The sequence below is a fragment of the Dasypus novemcinctus genome, chromosome 5 (assembly GCF_030445035.2).
Source record: "Dasypus novemcinctus isolate mDasNov1 chromosome 5, mDasNov1.1.hap2, whole genome shotgun sequence".
Taxonomy (NCBI): Eukaryota; Metazoa; Chordata; class Mammalia; order Cingulata; family Dasypodidae; genus Dasypus; species Dasypus novemcinctus.
The window spans coordinates 56,916,092-56,941,559 of record NC_080677.1 but is presented as its reverse complement, the minus strand read 5'-3'; the positions used below and the strand labels follow the sequence as shown (position 1 = coordinate 56,941,559).

Genomic DNA, 25,468 nt, shown 5'->3' with positions numbered 1-25,468 from the left:
AATGTTATTCAGCATTAAAAATAAATGAAGTTCTGATTCATAAGACAACCTGGATGAATTATTGAAGACATTATGTTGAGTAAAATAAACCAGACACAAAATGACAAATATTGTATAATCTCATTGATATGAATTAATTATAATAAGTGAATTCATAGAGTTAGAATCTAGAATATAGTTTACCAGGGGATGGTTGGGGTAGGGAATGGGGAGCTATTGCTTAATTTGTACAGAATTTCTACTGGGCTTGATTGTAAAGTTTTGGAAATGGATGGTGGTGATGGTAGCACAACATTGTGAGTGTAATTAACAGTACTAAAATATATATGTGAATGTGGTTAAAAGGGGAGATTTTAGGTTATATATATTGTGAGTTCGAAGTTCCTTTTTAAATCCCAAAAATTTATGTTCTTAAATTAATCTTTTCCTGTGAATTTGAGGCTCTTTGATTGTATTACATTTAGTTAAGCGAGCTTTGATTAGAACACTTGATTAGATCAATTTAGGACTTTTGGACTATGTCAGTGAGGCATGAAAGGTTGTCTCTCCACCCTCTTTATGGGTCTTATATAAATGGAGACATAGATTGAAAGAGGACACTGAAAAAGGAAGCTGCCATTTTGACCCAGTCATGTGAGAGAGAGGACTCAAGGATTGCTAGCAGGAGAAGCTGAAGCATAAAGACCCCAAGAGGTTAGGCCCATGTAGCAGCTCAAGGCTGAAGAGACAAGCCGTGTGCATTATCAGGAAAGTGGGAAGAAAGCAGAGAAGCTGCAACTGAGAGAAGAGGCCCAGAAAGAGATAAATCCTATGACTGGTTGCCCATAGCTGAGCTTCAGGATATGGTGGATTTTGGAGGCGAAAGCAGGGACCTTGGCAGAGATTGGTCGCCAACTTGCTTCACCATGTAGCAGGACACTAAACTCACCAGTAGCTAACTTTGGTGAGAAAGCCTCTCTGGTGGTACTTTGATTTGATTTAGCTTCAGAACTGTAAGATTTTCCCCTATTAAAATTTCCATTTTAAAAGCCAAACCATTTCTGGTACTTTGCATTACATTGGCAGCCTTTTTACTAACTAATACTTATATGTTACCAGAATAAAAATTAAAATATATAACATAGGACTACACAACACAGTGAACTCTGTTGTAGATGACAGACTATAGTTAATTGTACAATTATAATATTCTTCCATCAGTTGTAAAAAAGGTCCCACACTAATGCAAAGTATTAAAGGGTGGGTTATATAGGAACGCTGCATTTTCTACATGCTTTTTCTGTAGACTTATACCTTCTCTAATTAGAAAATTAAATTGAAAAACTTTAAATGTTGAGAAGGATAATGTGGAATAAAAATGCCAGATTTATGATAAGATCCAGTGCTGTAAAACCTTGAAATGTAAGTTTATGATTTAGAGATGTATTTTATTGGAATGATGTATATAGCAGGATGAAATTGCTCTTTAAGATTAATATAATACCTTTAGATGGGATTCACATATCATACAATTAATTCATTTAAAGTATACAGTTCATGATTTTGAATATATTCACAGAGTTGTGCAACCATCGCAATTAATATTAGAACATTTTTTAGAATATTTATCACTCCAAAAAGAAACTCCTTGTGCATTAATTCTCGCTCCCTTTTCACCTGCAATCCACATCCTTTGCCCTTCTTCCCCAAACTTTAGGCAACCACCAATTTACTCTCTGTCTTTCAAGATTGATCTGGAAATTTCATATAAATGAATTCATACAATATAGGGCCTTTTATGACTTCCTTCTTTTACTATCATAAAGTTTTCAAGGTTGATCCATGTGTTAGTATGTATCATTCTTTTTAATGACAAATACTATTCCACTGCATGGCTATATCACATTCTCTTTATTCATTCAACAGTTGGTGGATATTTTGGTTGTTTCCACTTTTTGTCTGATATGAATATTTACATACCAACTTTTACGTGGTCATGTTTTCATTTCTCTTTTATTTCTCTTATATACCTAAACATAGAATTAGATACTGTCCCTGTGTGTTTCCTTATTATAATTAGTTCCTATCATTTAGGTAATACAATATTTGTCCTTTTGTGTCTGGCTTATTTCACTCAGCATAATATCCTCAAGATTCAATTCCTTTTTATGTCTGAAAAATAATTCATTATATGTATATACCACATTTTGTTTATCCATTCATCAATACATGGACATCTGGATTACTGCCATCTGTTGCAATTATGAATAATGCTGCCATGAACATCATTTTTAAAAAATAAAATTCCTTGAGCTTTTGTTTAAGTTGCTAAAATGTTGTGAGATTTTTCTTTTCATGTTCCTATCATTCTTCCTTTCACATTTCTCATATGAACATTTTCTATGTAAATATGAAATTTTATACCATATTTGTAATATTCAGGATAAAAGTTATATTATTCATGCTTTCTACCAAACTAATTCAGTATATACCCAAAAATATAGGGGTGAATAAGTGAAAAGTTTTTTGTTGTTTTATAACATTTCAAAGGTTTAGGATTTTATTTGGCCCTCGCAAAGAGCTTTAAAATTAATAGTGTTCATTCCTAAATATATTGCAAAATTTTTGGCCTGTAGAAATTAAGTGATAAAAGATAGTTGATGAAAATATGTAGTGTGAATTTTTTTCCCTATGAATGTTTCTAAATTAATGGAGGTAATAACTGAAGACTGTGATCTATGAGTAATGTTCTATAATGTTTAGATAGTTAAATTGTATGTCTTCATTTTTTCAAAGGAATCTGAAGGATTCTATGTTTCCTTTTTTTTTCCTCTCTATTTTCTTTTTAAATTATAAATTCAAAAAATAAAAGAGGTCCCCATATACCGCCACTCCCTCACTCCACTCCTCCCACATCAACTACCTCTTTCATCATCGTGGAACATTCATTGCATTTGGTGAATACATTTTGGAGCACTGCTGCACCACATGGATAATGGTTTACATTATAGTTTACACTCTCCCCCAGTCCACTCAGTGAGCCATGGCAGGACATACAGTGTCCAACATCTATCCCTGCAGTAATACCCAGGACAACTCCAAGTCCTGAAAACGCCCCCACATCATTATCTCTTCTTCCCTCTCCCTACCCTCAGCAGCTACCTTGGCCACTTTCTCCACATCAATGCTACAATTTCTTCCATTACTAATCACAAAAGTTCCATAGTAGAATATCAGTAAGTCTACTCTAATCCATACTCTATTCCTCCATCCCGTGGACTCTGGGATGGTTATGTCCACTCCACCTCTATATGGAGATGGGCTTAGATTCCACATGGATGATGGATGAAATTCTCCTGCTTGCAGTTGTAGGCACTCTTGGCTCCCTGGATGGTGGTTGACTTTCTTCACCTCCCTGTTAGCTGGCTGGGGTAAGTCCAATAAACCAGAGGGTAGGAATTGGAAGTCTGCTGAGGCTCAGGGCCTGGCTATCACATGGACAGTCCAGAGATTCGGGTCTCCTGAGTATACACCAACTCCAGCGCCAACCACAGGCCCGGTAAAAGTAACAAAAGAGGCATGTGTAGAAAAGTCACATCTGAGTCCAACTCCATCACAGTCAGGAACACAAGTTTCAAAGTAGGGCCTACTGACATGGCCCTGAACTCTAGAGCCATCTGCCATGACCATAGAACCTGTGTGTGTCCATAGCCCTCAGGAGCACCAGTACCTGGGGTTGTATCTACTTTGGCTGTCTCTGGGACCCTGCTGAGATGTGCGTAAGAGCAACCCCTCTGATTACCTCCTGGCTCTTTTTTGGAAACTCATAGCCATATAAACTTATTTGTCCTTTCCATTTCCCCCTTTTTATTCAAGGTCAAAAAGCAGTTTTTAACACCTGATAATACATGTAGGCTGATATATTCTGCTGGTCTGAGTTGACCCTTTTTTTCAAGGTCATTTTCTAGTTACATCATCAGCTGGTGCTTGGTAGTAATCCCTTGGCACCAGGGAGACTTATCCCTGGGAGTCATGCCTCATGCTGGGGGAACGTAATGCATTTACATGCTGAGTTTGGCTTAGAGAGTGGCCACAATTGAACCACATGGAGGCTCTCAGTAGGTAACTCTTAGGCACCCTGCAGCTCTAGGCCTAGTTCATAATTCAGACGCACAGGCTCATAAGCATAGTCATCAGTATCAAGGGCTCATTGTTGGATCATCCTTCTATATTGGTCTTTGCCATTGCACCTGAGGGATTGTTGCTGTTCCATTGGGGAATGTGATAGAGTTCCCCTGGCTTGGAACTAGCATCATTTGAGTATTATTAACACTAATCATTAGCAATAAATTTCTAGGTTAAATTTTTTTAAACGGCTACTTGATTGGTGTTTTGGTTTGTTTGTTTTAAACTTTTTATTGTGAAATACTTTCATCTTTACTTGAAAGTTGCAAAAATAATACAAAACCCATGCAGAGAACTCCAACATAGCCCCTTCCCCAGATATCTGCATCCACTAATTTTAACATTTCCCCACATTTACTGTATCATTCTATCGTTTATCTATCCATCCATCTATTCATCCATCTATGTTTTCTAAACATTTGAGAGTAGATTGTATATTTCATGTTCCTTGAACGCATAATGCTTCCAAGTACATCTCCTAAGAACAAAGATACTTATGAAACTATCTTAAGTTCAGTTATCAAGCTCATAAAATTTAATTGACATAAAGCTTTTAGTCTACATTCCAGTGTTTTCATGTGTCCCAGGATTATGTAATGCATTAGTTGTCATTGTTCCTTTAGTTGCTCTTTCTTTTTTTAAATTGTGTAACCATATATACAATATAAACTTTCTCATCTCAAGCACTCCCAAACAAACAATTCAATGAGATTAATCACACTGATCTTGCAGTACTCTCACCACCTTCCATTACTGAAACTTTCCCGTCTCCCCAAACAGAAATTCTGCACCCATTATGCATTAGCTCCTCATGCCAGTGGTAACCTGTATCCTACTTTCTGTCTTTATGTGTTTGCATATTCTAGCTATTTCATATAAGTGGAATCATATTATATCTGTTCCTTTGTATCAGACTTATTTCATTCAACATGATGTCTTCAGAGTTTATCCATGTAGTGATATGTTTCAGAACTTCATTCTTTTTTAAGGCTGAGTGATCTTCCATTTTATGTAAATACTGTATTTGATCTGTTTATCTGCTAATCGACATTTGGCTTGCTACCACCTTTTGATTATTGTATTATTGTATAATTTATTTACTATTGTAAATAATGCTGCTATGAACCTTGGTGTACAAATATCTCTGAGTCCCTGCTTTTAGTACTTTTGAGTATATGCCTAGAAGTAAGATTGCTAGTCCTATGGTAGTTCTGTGTTTAAGATTTTGAAGAACTGCCAAAGTGTTTTCCATAGCAGCTATGCCATTTTACATTTCTACCAACAACTTATGAAGGTCCTATTTCTCCACATACTCTCCAGCACATAATTATTTTCTGTATTGAAAATAATAATCATTTTAGTGGTGTGAGATAATATCTCATTGTTTTTTATTTGAATTTCCCTAGTGGTTAATGATGTTGAGCATCTTTTCATGTGCTTTTTGGCTATATTGTCTTTGGAGAAATGTCTGTTCAAAGTCTTTTTGCTGATTTTTAAATTGCATTGTTTATCTTTTTATTGTTTAGTTGTAGGAATTCTTTATGTATTCTGGATTTTAAACCCTTATCAAACATGTTTTCCAAATATTTTCTTCCATTCTCTTGGTCATGTTTTCATTTTCTTAAAAATATCCTTAGATGCACAAAAGTTTTTAATTTTAATGAAGTTCAGTTACTCATTTTTCCCGTGTTCCTCATGCTTTCACTGTAAAGTCTAAGAATTTGTTGCATAATACAAGGTCCTGGAGATATTTCCCTGTGTTTTCCTCTAAGAATTTTATAGTTGTAGGTCTTACAGGTGGGTCTTTGGACCATTTCGAGTTAATTTTGTGTGTGGTATAACATACCACTTTCATGCATTTTCATGCGGATATCCAGTTTTTGCAGAACCATTTGTTGACGAAACTGTTCTTTCCCCATTGAGTAGACTTGACACCCTTGTCAAAATATCAGTTGACTATAGATCTGTGGGTTTATTTCTATACTCATAATTCTATTCCATTGGTTATGAGTCTATCATTTTTTCAATAACACAATGTTTGGATTACTATAGTTTTGTAATAAGTTTTGAAATGGGGAAGTGTGAGTCCTCCAACTTTGTTCTTGTTCAAGAGGTTTTTGGCAACCCAGGGTCCCTTTCCCTTCCATATGAATTTGATGATTAGCTTTTCCATTTCTATTCATAAGGGAGGTAGTTCTGTAATTTTCTTGTAATATCTCTATCAAGCTTTGATACTAGGGTGATGCTGACCTCAACAGAAATAGAATGAATTAGAAATTTTCTCCTCTTCAACTTTTTGGAGGACTTTGAGAAGAATTGGAGTTATTTATTCTTTTTATGTTTAGTACAATTCACCATCTTGTTCTGGGCTTTTCTTTGTTGGGAGGATTATGATAACTGAATCAATCTCTTTACTTGTTATTGATCTGTTGAGATCTTTTATTTCTTCTTGAGTCAGGGTAGGTTGTTCAGGTGTTTTTGAGAATCTGTCCTCTTCATCTAGGTTATCTAATTTTTTGTATGCCTCTTTTATAATTCTTTTTATTTTTGTAAAGTCAATAGTAATGTTCCCCTTTTCATTTCTGATTTTTGTTATTTGTGTCCTACCTTTTTTTTGTCAATCAAGCTGAAAGTTCATTAATATTATTAATCATTTCAAAGAACAAACTTTTGGTTTCTTTGCTTTTCTCTATTATTTGTTCAATCTCTCTTTCTTTTATTGTCACTCTAGTCTTTATTATTTTATTCCTTCTCCTCACTTTGGGTTTGTTTTGTTCTAATATTTTTTTAGTTCCTCCAGGTGAGGGGATAGGTTATCTATTTGAGTTCTTTTTTTTTTAATATCATCATTTAGGACTACAAATTTCCCCTGAGCATTGCCTTTGTTGCACCCCATGTTTGGTATAGTATGTTCTTGTTTTCATTCATCTCAAAATATTTTCTAATATCCCTTTTGATTTCTTCTTTGACCCATTGATTGTTTAAGAGTATAGTGTTTAAATTCACATAGTTGTGAAATTTCCAGTTCTCTCTGTTTTTGATTTTTACTTGCATTTCACTGTGGTTAGAAAAGATACTTTGTATAATACTTTGGTGATACTTTGAAATGTATTGAAACTTATTTTGTGACCTAACATATGATCTATATTATAGAATGATACATGTGCACTTGAGAGGATACTGTCTTTTGCTCCCATAGGGAGGTGTTACATATATGTCTAATAGAGCTACCTGGTTTATAGTATTGTTCAAGTCTTTTCTTTCCTTATTGATCTCATGAATAGATGATTTACACAATATTGAAAATGGTGTATTGAGGTCTCCTACAATTTATGTAGAACTATCTATTTCTTCCTTCAAATGTGTCCATGTTTGTTTCATGTATTTTGGATCTTTGATTATATGTGCATTTATGTTTATAATCATTTTATCTTCTTGATGGATTGACCCTTTCATCAATATATTGTGCCCTTCTTTCTCATTTTTACCACTTTTTGACTTAATTTCTCTTTTGTCTAATATTGTTAGGTCATTCGCTCTCCTTTCATTACTATTTCTTTAGAATATGTTAGTTAATCCTTTCACTTTTAATCCACTGGTGTCTTTGAATATAAGGTGAGTCTTTTGTAAATAGCATCTAGTTGGCCCATGCTTTTTGTTATCCAATCTTCCAATCTCTGCCTTTTGCTTTTAGGGTTTAACCCATTTACATTTACAGTAACTACTGATTATGTAGGACTTTCTTCTATTTTACTCTTTGATTTTTGTAAGTTATATCTTTTTTGACCCTCAGTTTTTCCATAACTACTTATTTTTATTTGATCTTTTGTAATCCCCCTTAGAGTCCCTTCTCCTATGCTTCTGTGCATATTTTCCCAATATTTTTCTTGGTGGTTATTATTGGCCTTAAATTTAACCTCTTAAATTTATAATAATCTTACTTGATTTGATACCAACTTAACTTCAATGGCATACACAAAACTAAATTCCTATCACTTTGCCCTCCCACATTTATGTAGTTCTTATCACAATTTATGTATTTATACATTATGTGCCCCAAACCATTCATTTATCATTATATTTTATGTAATTTCATTTTAGAAACTGTGGCAAGTAAAAGGTAAGTTACAATTCAAAAATGGAATAGGGGAACAGATGTAGCTCAGGTGGTTAATCACCTTCTTCCCATGTATGAAGTCTGGGCTCAATCCATGGTACCTCTTAAAAATTTTTAAAAATGAAATAAAATAGCACTGGTAAGAATTTATATTTGTACCCATCATTATCTTAACTCCAAATCTTTATTCTTCATGGACTTCCATCAATTGTCTAGTGTTCTTTCCTTTCAACCTGAAGAACTTCTGTTAGCATTTCTTGAAGGGTCAGTCTGGTGGTGATAAGTTTCCTGTGCTTTTGTTTTTCTGGGAATGTCTTCATTTTTTAAAGACCCTTTTGCTAGATATAGGATTCTTTGTTGGAAATTTTTTTCTTTCAACGCTTTCCCACTGTCTCTTACCTCCATGGTTTCTGATGAAAAAAATCAGCATTTAATGCTATTGAAGCTCCCTTCTACTTGACACATTGCTTCTTGAAACTTTCAGAATTCTCCCTCTTTGGCATTTGACAGTTTGTTATAAAACACCTTTATCATTTTTTACACATTGTCTTGCACAAGTGTTTTTTTTCAGAGTTTATACACACACAGAGTTTATTGAATAGCCTAAGAGACACCCTGGTCTTCTCTGTGCAAGTATCTTGTCCTATGCATGAATGCATGACCCTAGGAATTCCCATGTGTATACACATCTGACCTCTTTACCTCAGAAAAATGTACTTCCTCACAGTCCCAGGCATCACACACTTTTCCACAGTCAGCAGTCCTTTGCCTCAGGCAATTGTGATTTTGATGTTCTCCTACAGCATTCTGTATGAGATCTTTGTGAGCTATCTTTGCATGCAGCGTAAGTATGGCTAATGAGTCTACAGTAAGTGTCCTGTTTCAGTCCATCAGGTAGCCACCAGACAGACTAGAGCTGACAAACATGTAAAAAGTATGTGTATAATGTTTATTCTCCCCCTTCCAGAGCTATGATCAGAGATCTGCACTAGGAGCATGGGCCAGCTCTAAGCAGAACCAGCATGGGAATGGGGGATGGGCCATAAAGGGCACCACAAGGAGGGTTTTCTACCTTTTTAAAAATAACAATAAACTTAATTTTTACACTAGTTTTAGATTTACAGAAAAATTATACCAAAAGTATAGGGACTTCCCATATAGCCTTCATACGCACACACATACAATACACCACACACACACACACACACACACACACACAGTTTCCCCTATGATTAACATCTTGCTTACATTAATGTGGTTCATTTGTTACAATTGAAGAACCTATATTGAAGCATTGCTACTAACCAAAGTCTATAGTTTACCTTATGGTTTACATTTTGTGCTATATAGTTTTATAGGCTTTGGCAAATGTACTGTGTCATGTATTCATCATTGCAGTATTATATAGAACAATTTCACTGCCCTCTGTTCCACCTATTCATCCCTTCTTTCCCCCTGAAGCCCTGCTAACCACTGTCTTTATATCAAGTTATTCCATTAACACAAGACAATAACTACTATAACAGTCAACCTCCTTTGGTCCATGGTTACACTTGCCCCTAATGTTTGTTCACACCTCAGTTTTGAGGAATTTGGGATGATGTTTGTTTTGACTGCTTCAGGCTGAGAGGGGACTTAGATATTGTGTGGCAGATGGAAGGAATTGTTTTGCTTGCAGTTATAGATACTCCTTTTTTGAAGGGATGAAACATCATCATTTTGTTAGTTGTCCAGGGCAAGTCCGAAGAACTGGAGAGTAGGAGTTGGGTGCAACTCTGCTGGGATTTAGGACTCAACTGGCATATGAACAATCTGAAATTTTAAGTGTCTGAGAGATATATTTAACAGGTATATTGAAAATTACAGGTTTGAATAAAAGGAGTAGAAAGATCATGATTAGGGGCACTATAAATGAGTATAACTGTGTTAAAATATATTGGGGAAATAGATTATCCTATTTTCCCAAATAGGATTTGCTGAGGGGGTGTTGGTTTCATGAGTCCGTGTACTTGAATATGGTATCCAGATGTCCATAGAGCCTCTGGGGCACTTTTGTTTGAGGATTTGTTTACTGTGGCAGCTAGTGAAATCTGCCTGAGACCTGCATAAGTGTAACCTTCAGAATGACCTCTCCCCCACTTTGAAATCTATTAGCCATAAAAACTCATTTTTCTTTAATATTTCCCCCTTATGGTCAAGGTCTTTTTCCAAATGCATCACTGGCTAATGCTTGGTAGTAATCCCTCAGTGCCAGGGAGGTGCATCCCAGAGAGACACCCCCATGTCAGGGAGAAGGTAGCAATTTTAATTGCAGAATTTGCCTTAGAGAGAGGTCACATTTGAATAACAAGGAGGCTTTCTGGAGGTAACTTTTAGGCACTAATTTTAATTAAGCTAAGTTTCACTTTTGCAGGAATAATTACATAAGTACACATATTAAAATTGAAACCTTGACCTATTGGCCTGTTTCCTTTTATTAGTCATGATTTATATATTCCAGAGATTTTTGCCATCTTATTTGAGAATGTAACAGGACTTCCTCAGGATGGAAGTCTAATATTTTGTTAGCTACTCTGTGGGCCTCTGTCTATCAAGAAAACATAACTATGACAACTTCCTATAGAAGTATACTTTAGGTGCATTTTCCCCCATACATTACCCCACTATCAACATTCTATCCTAGTGACATTTTAAGTTGCATTTTTCTTGATTCAGCACTTGCCTTGCTATTACAACAATTTATGTTATTTCTGCAGCTTTGAGAAAGATATTTCTTCAAGTTCTTACTGGTTGTTCAAAGTTTCTGGAACAGAGACTTGGAACATCTCACTCTTTCTAGATCAGGGTGGGGTTCTAATTATTTCTTATGTGACAGTCTGATCAGACCAGCTATAATATGCACTATTCCATGTGTTTTAATATAATTTTCAAAAAGTCAAAAATATATTTCTCATATTAATATGAAATGCACATTTGCCAAATGTTTTGTTGAACTCACTAATTAGTGAGATAGCTAGTAAGTTGGCAAGCCTGGTGGTGATTTAAAGAGTGGTTGAGGAGCTATGTATTTAAAAAAGAATACTGGACAATGTTAGAATAAGATTGGTAAGATATAGGATTGGTTAATGTCCCACAATTCAAGCAACATTATTTTTGGGAATTATTCTTCTAAAAGATAAAATTTATTGGTTAATAATGTCCTCCAATTCAAGCAACATTATTTTGGAGAGTTATCCTTCTAGCTGATAAACTTTATTTGGATTTGTCTCACACAAAAATCTACAAATTGGTATGTGGATTCATTAAGTCTAGGACCTTTAATCAATAGTAAATAATGTTTTGAAGAAAATATATTCTAAGTAATTCTTCAGTTGGACCTGCTAACAGTATCCCTATATGACACCAGAAGTACTATTTGTTCACCTTTTTGCTCTATTTTTAAGTTTTGTATAACTTTTTTAACAGACCACACTCCTTGTGATCATAAATAATCTCAAAGTTTATCCTTGTTCAAAAAAAAAGCTAGTTCGAGTATTTTCGGCCTAATGATTTACACAAATGCAGCAGAGTGTTCCTTAACAATTTAGATCTCCTTAAGTTTGTTCTGCAAATCTAGTATTATATGGTCTTGAGCAACTAGTAACATTAAAGTATTAAGCTTTGCCTGGAAATGTTTAAAAGAAATTTTATCTTGGATTTCCAAAAACCTCTATCATTTGATCTTACATTTTAAACCTAGTAAACCAGTCTCAAAATTCTCTCCATTATATAGTCACCTTTCATACTCATACATTTGGGTGAATACTTATCTATTTAAATTCCTTAAATGTTGCTAAGGTTCATGACCTGCCAAGAAGTGACTCCCTTTACTTCCTTTGTGGCTGGATTTTGTAAGCCAAGTACTAGGACAGTTTTTCTAGGAGAGTTTTGTAGGTATTAGCTACATATATAATGTATGGCTTTTTTCTTAGTAGTGTGTTGTCATACTTGATTAAATGAGATAGATTGCCAAAATGACACCCAAGTTCTAGCCTTGGTTACACAGTCAATTTTCCCAATTAAATCCTCTTAAACAGTATAAGAGGTTTTACTGAAACTATGCAAATAGCCATTGTAATTAGACAAGTAGATAGACTCCATAAGAGTATTTATTTTTTTAATTTTGAGGGGTTAGCAAGGATAAGATGCCATTATAATTATAAAGTCCATGGCCCTTTATTAAAGCATTACCTATTAAATCAATGATTAAATAGCTTCAGAAGAAAGAAAAAGGGCTTTCTCATATATCCACTAGGAAGAACATAAAAAATAATACCAATCAGTGTTCCAAAAAAAATAACTACAATTAAATTTCCTTCTACAATTTCATCAGTTGTATGTAATTTTTTTTCATTGGGTCTTGTGCCTGCAGTTTGAATTTATGATATTGTCTGCTTCTGAATCAAAAAGAGTCCTAGAAATCCTGAAAGTCCACTCAGATTATCTAAAAGTTTTTTAAAGTTTTTTAAGCCTGTAATCAAGAGTCTATTCTTTAAAATATTAGTTAAGATGGCCTAGTATATAGCCCTTTCCATGACTCATAGACTGTTCTTAGTTGAAGGCACAAATTTATGATCAGTTGTGTATAGTAGAGGGAAGCAGAAGCAACCTATTTGTTAACAAAGAGTAAATGGTTGTGGCTAATTTATTATGGTAACCAGCACTATCAGAGTGGAGGAGAATTAACTTCTCTATTGGGGTAAAATATTTCATTGTTTAATAAGAATTTGAGCTGTGCTTTCTCTGAAGATAAGAACAGGCTGTAGACAATGATACTATTAACAGATTTCCAGGACCTTTAATCCAGTCTTTGTATTGTACAATCTCTGAGTCATTTATATTTTTAATATATTACCTACGCTGAATTATCTTTTGATTTGAAAGCTCTTGCCTTGAAGTTTAATAGTGTTGAGTTAATTAGAAATATGGAAAACACCAAACAAGTCTATTTCTAACATCACTCTTTATAAGATGAAATAGAACAAATATTTGGGAATTTACTAGGGGCCTCAGATATCTCAAAGGCTAATCTTAACTGTAAAAGTCATCCCAATTTCTTACTTTTTTTTAAAGCTCAAGATTATAAGAATTATAAGAGGAGATTTATATCTTTTACTTAGGATATGCGCCTGGGGCCTGAAGTACTCTATGTTGCCATTCAATTTAATTGAAATGAAAAACTGCTATTTTAAAATCGAAGTAGAATAAGGATAATAGAATTGTCAGGAAGGTTATCTTTTTCACAAACTTAGTTTGTCTTTTATATTAATCAAGGAAATGACAAAGTCAACAGACAGCACTGAAAGTTATTTTCAACAGAAACAAAATTTCTTAATCCCCCTTAGTGAGAAGACTAAATACTTCCAGATACATTATTTTACTAGAGAGTAAGTCAGGTTCTACTTCTGCATTAATTTAATATTTGGCAGTTGGAGATCCACATGCACTTTTTTTTCTTCTAAATTATATTATGAATAAGCCCTTCAAAACTGAGTGAAGTTCACCAAAACTTAAACCCATTTTATAGTTTGTTCTATATAAAAATCACTTCTTAAAACGTTCTACAATTTGTTCCATACACTCAAGTTTTGTTTTTCATTATGTTTCTTCATATTCGGCACAAACTGTCACTTTACTTTAGGACTGAATTATTCTTTGTCTTGTAAGAAGTTCATTCCATTATTTCACCTACTCAATTACATTTTTTCTCTCATAGTTGCTTCTAGCATAGTCTCAATTACCCATGTTTAATATGTAGTCTAGTTAACTAATTTTTATTTCCTAGGAGTAGGAACTTCAAAATAATTGACTGTCATACACAAGCAATTTAATATACTAGAAAATCTCTCTTGTTGCAGCTATACATGTTATTTTTACAACTTCATAAAGTGGCAAGAATGAATATATTCATTTACACTTAAAATTAGAGTAACTGTAACATTTAAAGTAGGAAGCTGAGTTGTATATATTTTAAACAATGCTTGGTAACCAAGGTTTGAAAGTAACTGAGAATCTTGAAAATCATGTTTTAAGTTGACACACAACAAAACATAATTACTATTGACATAAATGTTTGTAAGAATTATGATTAAGTTTAGGTAAAAACAATTTTATATTTTTTATGATCTTAAACATTATATAGGAATACTGTTTACTTATTGATCAGTAAATTGCTTTAAGAATTTTAGGAAATCAGATTACAAACCTATGTCTTACAAAAATAAACACTTCTGTTATATTCCATACTTAAAATCATGGAAAAATATAGATGTGCATTTTTAGCTAAAATTATTAGCGTATTTTGTCCAAATATTCACTTTTAATAGACGAACTTGTTTTCTCATTTTTAAATATTTCTGAGCTGCTAGCAGTTTCTTTAAGTATTTTTCTTAAACATCTAGCAAATATAAAGTTTTCATTATTTGATATTAGAATATTAGATTCATGGAAGTGCTTAATTTCTCTATAAATCAATTAGATCAGAACTCCTTTAATTTCAGAGAATTTATAATTTAATTTACTAATACCCTTCTAAGTTGGGAAAATATTTCACAGTCAACCAAGAAGAGATAAGGGTTTCTCTCAATTACAGAAACACAGGGGAACTGTAGCATCAGTTTTGCAACCTCAACCACAGGTCAAAATAATTAGAGAAACACACAAAGAATCAATGTTTAAGATTTGAAAGGGCTCTTTTCTTTCCCAATGGTCATGAAATATTTTGTGAAATAATTTGAGCTCACAAATAGACAAAAGGCTAGCAACCCAAAATCTGTTGTCTCTCAGATCAGAGATAATAGATTTCCATAATTCAAGTAGAGGTCATCAAATAGTCAAATTATAAATTATAAAATTGCATCCCAATTTTTGCTTCTACCAGTGTGGAATTGTTCATTAGCCATGTGAAAATTAGAATCAGAACCATGCGGTCAAGAACCAAAAAAAAATCAAAAGCAGATTTTCAGTAGGGGGAAAAAAAACAGAGAAATAGAATATAAACAAAGAAAAAGTTCTGTTGTTGCATGGGAGCACTGTGAGGACCAGAAAAAGATGTGCCGTATGAAGTGCATTTCTGTAGTTGAATTGGCTTTATTAATGCTTTTCGGCATCTTGGTAGAGCCTCAAAACTATCGTAGACCAATATTCAAAGAGTTAAAAAATGAGTTTCACACAATGTAAAATGAACATGTACCAAAGATTTTATTCAATTTACTTTTTAATGAGGGAACCAGTAAGATGGTAAACCTTTCAAAGTCATTTTTGGAGTTCAGTATTTAGAGCAAGTTAATAAAGAAATCTTATTAAATATTGCTAAATTCAATACAATACAGGTTAGTACATGGAGGGATTGAAAAGCATTTTTCCAGGACAAAAATCTAATTAATAGGCAAATTCAATATGTTTAGGACCTTATATCAATATTAAACAATTGGTGAAATTGAATACATTCCTTCTCAATAATCCTATGGTAGACCAATTAAATAATATATCCATCTGACACTGAGATGACATGTTGCCCTCCTTTTAGTCTTATTTCCCAGTTTTGAATGTTTTCTTATATCAGCAATCTATGATGTATACAACACTTGCCCAGGGATAATTATAGTAGTACTTAATTTTCATTGGTGGAAAAACTTAAGATCAGTTTTTCTTAAAGTAATCTTTAAAATCAGTACAATTTTATTAAAACCCCAAGAAGTGTTTTCCTAGAAGTTGGCAATAAAACCTAAAATTAATTAGGAAGAGCAAAGACTCAAGAATAGCTCAGAAAAATTTGAAGACAATGAACCCCTGGTGAGAGGAATTGCCTTATGGCAGTGTCAAGACTAATTATGAAAGTATATTAATTGAAACAGTGTAGTATTGCTATAGAGATAAACCAACAGACAAATAGAATCGAACAGAAAACCCAGAAACATGCCTATGTGCATTTGAAAACTTGACAGAGGTAGCACTACAAATCAGTGGAGAAAAATGGAGACATTAATAAATGTTCTTAGGTCAATCTTATATATTTGTTAAAAAATAAAATAGATTTAACACATTGTTATAAATAAAATAATTTCCAAGTGGGTAAATACCTAAATGCAGAAAAGTAAAATGTTAAAATCTTTAGAAGAAACTATTGAACGTTTTTATAACCTGATGTAGAAAGGGACTTCTTAGACAAAACACAAAACCTACTTACTAATAAGGTCAGAGGTACAAGTATGACTATATATTTTTAAATTATTTTCCTAAGAGCCACCATTTTCCAAAGAAATGTGAAAAGACAAACTACAGATTGGGCAAAGATTTGCACTATATTTAACTAAGAAAGTATTACCATACAGGATAGTAAAGATTTCCTACAAATCCAAAAGAAAAAGACAAGCCAGCAATAGTAACTAAATTGGTGAAAAGAAATTACCTGTTTGCTGAAGTGATCAGATAACTGTTAAAATGTTCAACCTCATTAGTAATCAGGGAAATGCAACCACAATGTAATACCTTTTCACCTATCAGATAGGCAATATTTAAAATGCTTAAATATATCTAGTATTTGTGAGGGTGTGAAGATTCAGAACCTTTCCTGCAGTTTTGTTGAGAATGTAAATTTGAACAACCATTTGACTGATATTTGTTGATGTCCAGTAAAGTTGAAAATATCTAAGTTCTTTGACACAGGAATCCTATTTCTAGTTGTATATCTTAAAGCAACTCACATGTATGTATAAGGAAACATGAATGAAATTGGTTTCTGTGACACTATTTATATGATATCTAAAATTGAAAGTAACAGTGTCCATATGTACAATAACAGATAAATTGAGTATTATTGGATTAAATAATGGATAAATTGATATTTACATGGATAAATTGATAAATGTATTTTGGTATATACATAAAAGATAATACTATGTAGTTGTTAAAATGTACTAGAATTACTTTTATGATGATGTATCATTTAAAATACGTTTAATTTGCAGGAAAAGAGGCATGCTATATAATGTTTGAAATATGGCAAATAAACACACATGCATATTATTTCCATTTCCAAATATTTATAGAAAGTATAAAGAGTACAATTAGTATGATGATTATCTCTGGGGTATAGCATTTCAGAGAAAAGATTAGAGACAAATAATGATTAGGCTTGAGCTTTCCTCTAATGTATTTTTTAGAGAAAGTCTGAGTCAAATATTGCCTATTGTTAAGATTTGATAAAGTGGGGTGTTTATCATCTTATACCATATACATTTCTGCATGTTTATAATATTCCATTAGGAATTTAAAAATTGCATATATAAAATATAAAGTATATGTAAATGATTTAAAAGTACTATACAGTAAGCAACACTAATAGTATATATCTCACTTAAATACACTTGCACACAAACACAGCCCTGAGTGTATATTTATGAGCAATACATATTGAAAGTATATTTGAATAGGAAGGATTCCCTATAATTCTTGTGAATTTGAAAAGGAGAGGTAGTATGAGGGACTAGAAATAAGACCCATATGTAATTCATCAGGATCTATTATATTTTGTTTTATTTAATTTTTAGTAACAAAATATGGTATAGCTATGTCATGTTTTAGCAGTTATCAATTCTTGGTGCTAGGAATATGGATAATGGATAAAATTATTATTTGCACTTATTATTACTTATTGCTGTCTTTCAAAACCATCTTTCAAACTAAGATCTGGAATTTGTATATTAAAATCAAGTTTTAGACTGTGAATATCTTAAGCATCTAAATATAATATATTAAGCACTTTGTCACCTAATTCATTGGAAATAATGTTTTCTCAGAAAAATTGTGAATTTCTTTTTTCCTCCCTAAGAATACAAGTCAATGACCAGATTGTGGAAGTGGATGGAATCAGCTTGGTGGGTGTCACACAGAATTTTGCTGCAACAGTTCTCAGAAACACCAAAGGCAATGTGAGGTAAAAAAGAGACTTCATATATTTGCAATTTGGTTATTTGATATTTTAGTGAATTTTAATTTTGCTGTAACTATATCTATGTATGTAATTATAATGAGAATTTTGCCTAATCAGTTAAAACTTGACTTTTAAAATTTTTCCTTCTTTATAGTATTACTTCAGTTGAATACAATTTAAAATTAAAAATCATTGTATTCTACAAGAAATATGAAGAGAAGTGGATGTGCAGTGTACATCAGTATCGTTAACTATTAATTTAGGTTAGTGTGTCTTATTGCTAATAGAGTAAGAATTGCTAAGAAGATTGAATTTCTAGTTATATCCTTAATAAATATGAATTTAGGCCCCAACTCCTTTTACCAAAACCAGTTAGTTATACATCAGATTGAAATGAGAACAATTATATATCTACTCAATGGTGTATATGTTATTTAGAAAAGTAGGCTTAATGTGTTGAGGCTAATGAATGTATTTTTAAAAATCTCTATTGTCACTTCTGGGAAGATGGAGGATTAGAGAGGCAGAGGGATTAGTTCTCTCCCGGGGGAAAAAAAATAGCTAGAGGACAGCAGGGAGACTGTCTGGAGGGCTGCTCTGGGGCTCAGGGCTCCAGGGGAAGGCGAGACACAACCCAAAAGATAGAGGGGCAAAGTAAAGGAGTATCAGCTGATTGAAAAATCCCTTGAGTAGAGCTGTAAAAGCAGCAGCAGACGCCCTTCCTCTCACCTATGGAGCAAAGGGCAGTCTGCAGACTGCAGTGCCTGCAGACTAATCGGGTTGCAGGGGTCCTCTTTCCCAATGAAAGGGGAGAGGAGGGACACAAACTACAGCAAATTCAGATTTTGGTCAGCAATGTAGGTCCGCTGCATTGGAAGGTTCACACACCACCAGGCTAGGTGGGGCCCTAACATTGTTTGCCCTGAGAGTCAGCAGGGAGCTAAAGATAATTTGCCTTCCCAAACAACCTTCTTACTGCCCAGGGCTAGTTGCTAAAGAGGCAGAGGGAGGGAGTGTGTGGCAGGCCTAGGGTGGAGAACAGTCTCTGAGAAAGTTTGTTTTGGTGGCTTGGCCAGCCTTGAGGACATTGCTTCTGTACCACCCACCCACCTGAGGAGTCAGCACTGAATGCATTCCTCCCTAGTACCTGGGGTCTGAGTTCAGAGGTCTGCTCAAAAGTGCCATCTGCTTGCCAGACCAGAAAAGTACACCAGAAAGAAAAATATAATAAATAAAAGAGGCAGGCAGTTGCCGTTACTGCCATCTTCTCCAAGGACCTTTGGAAACTGGTCTGCACCCCATTACTGGAGCCTTAGCCCTGGTTTGAGCAATTCAAGAGGGGAAATCCTAAATATCTAAAATAAGTTGAACCAAGAGTCAAAGAACAGTGGTACCACAGAGCTACTTAATAATAGCTTCCTTAACAGTAAATCATTAGGCAGGGGAGAGAAATTGAACATTAGAATAAGCTCAGCATCAGAATCAAATGTCTAGACATCAGCAAAAAATTACAAACCATACAAAGAAAAAGGAAGATATGACTCAGGCAAAGTAACAAATCAAAGTCCAGGTGACAGGACTTGAAACAACTAATCAATGAAGTTCATACAAATCGCCTAAATCAAATCATGAAGTTGAAGGACAGCATGGCTAAAGAAATAAAAGACATTAAAGAGACACTGAATAAACACAAAGAAAAATTTGAAATCTTGGATAGAAAAATAGCACAGCATATGGGAATGAAGCACACAATGAGTGATTTTAAATATACAATAGAGGCACACAACAGCAGATTTAAAATCATGGAAGAAAGATTCAGCAGTTTAGAGGAAAGAGCAACTGAAATTGAAGAGAGAGAAGAATGGAGGGAGAAAAGAATGGAAAAAATTAAACAGGGGCTCAGGGAGTTGAATGATAAAATGAAACACACCAACGTATGTGTTATGGGAGTTCAAAAGGGAAACGAGAAGGGAAAAGGGACAGAAAGAGTATTTTAGGAAATCATGGCTGAAAATGTCCCAGCCTTCATGAAAGACATGAATGTATGTGTCCAGGAAGTGAATCAGACTCTAATTAGAATAAATCCAAATAGACCTACCTGAAGACACATAATATGCAGAATGCCACAAGCCAAAGATAAAGTGAAAATTCTGAAAGCAGCAAGGGAAAAGTGAAATGTCACATACAAGTGACATCCAATGAGACTTAGTGCAGATTTATTTTCAGAAACAATGGAGGCAAGAAGACAGTAATATAATATAATTATGGTACTGAAAGGGAAAAACTGCCAGCCAAGACTTCATTATCCAGCAAAACTGTCCTTCAGATATGACAGTGAGCTTAAAATATTCACAGATAAACAGAAACTAAGAGAGTTCTTATATATGTATACAGCTCTACAGGAAACACTAAAGGGAGTTCTACAGCCAGTAAAGAAAAGATAAGAGTGAGAGGTTTGGAAGAAAGTGTAGAATATCAGAAAGGGTCATCAAAAAGGTAAAAAGATGGACAAAAATAAGATATAACATTTGAAAGCCATGTGGCTGAAGTAAGTAATGCATTTACAGTAATAATATTGAATATTAATGGATTAAACTGCCCAAGCAAAAGACATAGACTGGCAGAATAGATAAGAAAACATGAGCCGTCCATATGCTTCCACAAGTGACTCACCTTAAAACCAAGGATGCATATAGACCAAAAGTGAAAAGTTGAAAAAAGTAGTTCGCACAAATAGTAACCAAAGTGAGCAGGAGTAGCTATATTTGGGTCAGATCAAACAGACTTTAAATGCAAAAAAGTGATGAGATGCAGAGGTCATTATATTAATAAAAGGGACAATCCATGAGTAAGGAGTAACAGTCATAAATATTTATGCACCTAATCAGCATGCCCCAAAATACATGAGGTAAACTCTGGCTAAACTGCAAGGAGAAATAGACATCTCTACAATAATAGTTGGCAACTTCAACACACCACTCACATCAACAGATAGGACAACTAAACAGAAGATCAATAAGTAAATGGATAACTTGAACAATATGATAAATGAGCTGGACCTGATAGACATATACAGAAGACTGTACCCCAAATCATCAGCTTGTATTGTACATTCTTCTCAAGTATTCACGGATCCTTCTCCAGGTTAGACCACATTTTGGGCCACAACACGGCTCTCAATAGATTCAAAAAGACTGAAATTATGCAAAGCACCTTCTCTGACCATAATGGAAGGAAACTGGAAATCAACAATAAGCGTAATAGATGGGAAAGAGGGAAATTTGCAAATATATGAAGGCTAAACAACACATAAACTATCAGTAAGTCAAAGAAGAAATTTCAAGAGAAATTAGTAGCAATCTCAAGACAAGTAAAAATGAGAACATATGTATCGAAACTTATGGGATAAATGAGAGAAGTGCTAAGGGTGGGAATTTATAGCCCTAAATGCCTATATTTTTTAAAGGAGTGAGCTAAAATCAGAGAACTAACCGAACAACTGGAGAAACTAGAAAAAGAAAGCAAACCAATCCTATAGCAAGTAGAAAGGAAGAAATAACAAGTGAAATAAATGAAACTGAGAAGTAAAAATCAACAAAACCAAAAACTGGTTCTTTGAGAAAATTAGTAAAATCGACAAAGCCTTTGCAAAAATAGCAAAGAAAAAAAGAGAAGATGCACATAAATAAAATCAAGAATGAAAGGGGGGACATTTACGACTGACCCCACAGATATAAAAAGGATCATAAGAGGATATTAAGAAACTGTATGCCAACAAATTAGACAACCTAGATGAAATGGATTAATTCCTAGAAATGCACAAGGAACCTACTTTGACTCTACAAGAAATACAGGAACTAAACAAACCAATCATAAGCAAAGAGATTGAGTCAGTCATCAAAAACACAGATGCAAAAATTTTCAACAAAAGACTTGCAAATGGAATCCAAAAGCATATCAAAAGACTTATATAACAGATAGGGCAAGATGGCGTCTGAGTGAGTGCACCTTATGGTCTCTCCTGCGAAGCGGCCGCCGAATGGGGTTGGATTCTTGCTGGAGTGGGCTGTCTTGGGAGCTTGCAGGGTGGAGAGTGTGTGGACATCGATGTGGAGAGAGAGTGGCGGAGGTGATGCTTGCTAAAGGTAGAATTGCAGCTTACATACAGAGGTCGAAAGCTATGGACTGGCGGGACCCTTCCCCCTGGGGCTGGCGGCTGAGGTGTTTCCTGAGAACTGTTGGTTGTGCAGTGGCGTTCCTGGGCCCCGTGGGTCCCCAGATGTGTGGTCCCTAGGTTAATGTCCCCTGAGACCCCATAGCCTGTGTTCCATGAACCTACGTGCCCTGGAACTGCAAGTCCCAGACTTCCTTTTCCCAAGTCCTGGAGGTTTTGGACTGACTCTGTGGGTGGGAGGGATTCAGTGGGGGGTGCAGTAGGGGGGCCTGGCTAGTGTGGGTTTGATTTTCTGGTGTTCTCCCTCCCCCCCCCCCCGTTTTTTTTTTCTTTTCTTTTTTCCTTTTCTTGCGCTTGGAGGAGCATACCGACTGGCTTGGGGAGAGTATGGGAAAAGAGGAGTGGCGAATCTGCTGAGAAAGCCCGATTCACCTAAATACCCTGCAATAGGAAACTTGGGCCTGGGAGAAGGTGGAGTCAGAAAATCAACAAGCCCTCTCATAGCACACCTAAAGGAGAGGGACTATAGGAGTTGCTTACCAAGCCTCCAGTGGCATACTTGGGTTTCCTGGTTAGGTGTGGGTGCTCTCTCTCTCTGGAAATTAAGAGTCATTGTTTTCTGTTTGGAGCTGATTCAACAAGGACCCACTTGAATCTCCTACTGGACCTCTCAGGCAGCTTTCCTGCTGCCTGGGGGAGAGAGAAGTGAGGAAGGGAGAAAAGGGGGAAACGTCAGATCCCTAAGCATTTTATTTCACTACAAACAGGATCACTTGTTTGAAACTTTCCCTAGTATTTGGTTGGTTTTTCCTTGTTTTTCCTTTCTCTTTATCCCCTCAAGGCCCTTTTTTCTTTCTTTCTCTTTTTCTTTTTCCTGCTTACTTCCCCACTCCCTTTTGTCACCCCCCCCCCCTTTTTTCTCTCTTTCTTTCTCTGCTTTCTTATTCTTCTTACATTAGGTGCTGCAGAGAGAGCTTCACATTTGCTGTATTTCCTCATCCTCCATTTACTCTTTTCTGTATGTATTGATTTTGGCCACCAACACCTATTCCCTTTCCTCTACATCTTTCTATCTTCCATCATTTGATTGTTTCTCTTGCATTACACCTCACTTTATTTGCCCCCTATTTTTTTTTTACTTTTTATTACTAATACCTTTATTCTATTTTCTGCCTTATATTCACTCTTTATATTATTGTCCTCTCTTTTCTCATTCCCTCTCTCCTGAATACACAGGCCTTTTAATTCATACTATGTTCCTCCCCATATTCAGATTTTTACATACTCTACTTTTCTTACTGTTATAACTTTACAAACCTTACATGAATCTAATATCGATTCTCCTATATCTCACATGGTTCCCCTGTTAATATTTACTATCAATACTACTATTATTCATTTTCTTTATTTACTCCTATTACTTTCTCTGGCCCTAATATTTTCCTTCAAGTGAACTTAGCCAACAACAAGGAAATAGAATAAGAAGAACAAAGTGACAAAGAGAAGACTTAACATGCATACAAAAACAACAACTAATTAAACTCCAAACTAGACAAAGAAGCTAAGCAACTGACTAAACCTGTCAAGATAAAATGATGACCAAACAGCAACAAAAAACTACAGACCAAACCAATAATCAGCAAAACATGCCCCAATCCAATAAACAAACTAAAAACCAGGAAGAGGAGCAGAACATCAAACAAATAATTAAAGATCTCAAAACATATATTAAGGACCAATTTGATGAAGTGAAGGAAGAGATTAAGAATGTAAAGAAAACAATTGGATATACAGAAGAAATTGCAATCATACACAAAAATATAATGGATATGAACAGCACAATTCAAGAAATCATAAATACATTCTCAGCAAATAGCAGCAGACTTGAAGAGGCAGAGGAGAGATTAAGTGATGTGGAAGACAGTACATCTGAAATCAAACAGATAGTAGAACTGGTTGATAAAAAAAAAATCCACCAGGGACTTAGGGACTTGAATGACAATGCAAAACACACAAACATACATATTATAGGCATCCCAGAAGGAGAAGAGAAGGGAAAGGGGACAAAAGGGGTGTTGGAGGAAATAATGGCTGAAAACTTTCCAAACCTATTTAGAGAAATGGATGTACATGTCCAGGAAGCACAACACACCCCAAACAGCATAAATCCCAACAGGCTTACCCCAAGACATATACTTGTCAAGTTATCCAATGCTCAAGACAAAGAGAAAATACTAAAAGCAAGAGAAAAGAGAACCGTCATATACAAAGGAGACTCCATAAGATTAAGTGCTGATTTCTCATCTGAAACCATGGAGGCAAGAAGACAGTGATATGACATAGTCAAGGTACTAAAAGAAAAAAATTTCCAACCAAGAATACTCTGTCTAGCAAAGTTAGCATTCAAAAATGATGAAGAGTTTAAAATGTTCACAGATAAACAGAAACTAAGAGAGTATGCCAACAAGAATCCTGCCCTTCAAGAAATACTAAAGGGAGTTCTGCAGGAAGAAAGAAAAAAACAAAAGAGATAGAGTTGGAGGAGAGTGTAAGAGCAACTAACAAGAAAAAAACAAAAACAAAAAGAAAATCAAACAGAATATGACAAGCACAAATCCAAAGAAAATATGGCTAACACAGATAATTCCTTGAAAGTAGTAACACTGAATGTCAATGGATTAAACTCACCTGTCAAGAGACTCAGACTGGAAGATTGGATAAGGAAATATGACCCATCTATATGCTGTCTTCAAGAAACACATCTTAGACCCAGGGATTCAAGGAGGTTGAAAGTGAATGGCTGGAAAACAGTCTTACAAGAAACAATAACCAAAAAGGGCAGGAGTAGCTATAATAATATCAGACAAAATAGACTTTAAATGCAAAACAATTGTGAGAGACAAAGACGGATACTACATATTAGTGAAAGGGATAATCTTTCAAGAAGAAAAAACAATCATAAACATTTATGCTCCTAACAAGGGTGCCTTCAAATACATGAGGCAAACATTGAAAAAACTAAGTGAAGGAATAGATGCCT

General features: G+C 34.7%; 1 protein-coding gene across 7 annotated transcripts in view; it reads left to right on the top strand.

Annotated features, from left to right (window-relative positions):
- The window catches only part of PPP1R9A (protein phosphatase 1 regulatory subunit 9A), a 459,269-nt gene that overhangs the window by 305,051 nt on the left and 128,750 nt on the right, over positions 1 to 25,468 (top strand). For all 7 annotated transcript variants that reach the window (XM_058296968.1, XM_071215169.1, XM_071215168.1 and 4 more), the window contains one exon: positions 18,153 to 18,257. In XM_058296968.1, coding sequence (XP_058152951.1) covers positions 18,153 to 18,257 — 105 coding nt within the window. The remainder of the gene's footprint in view (positions 1 to 18,152; positions 18,258 to 25,468) is intronic.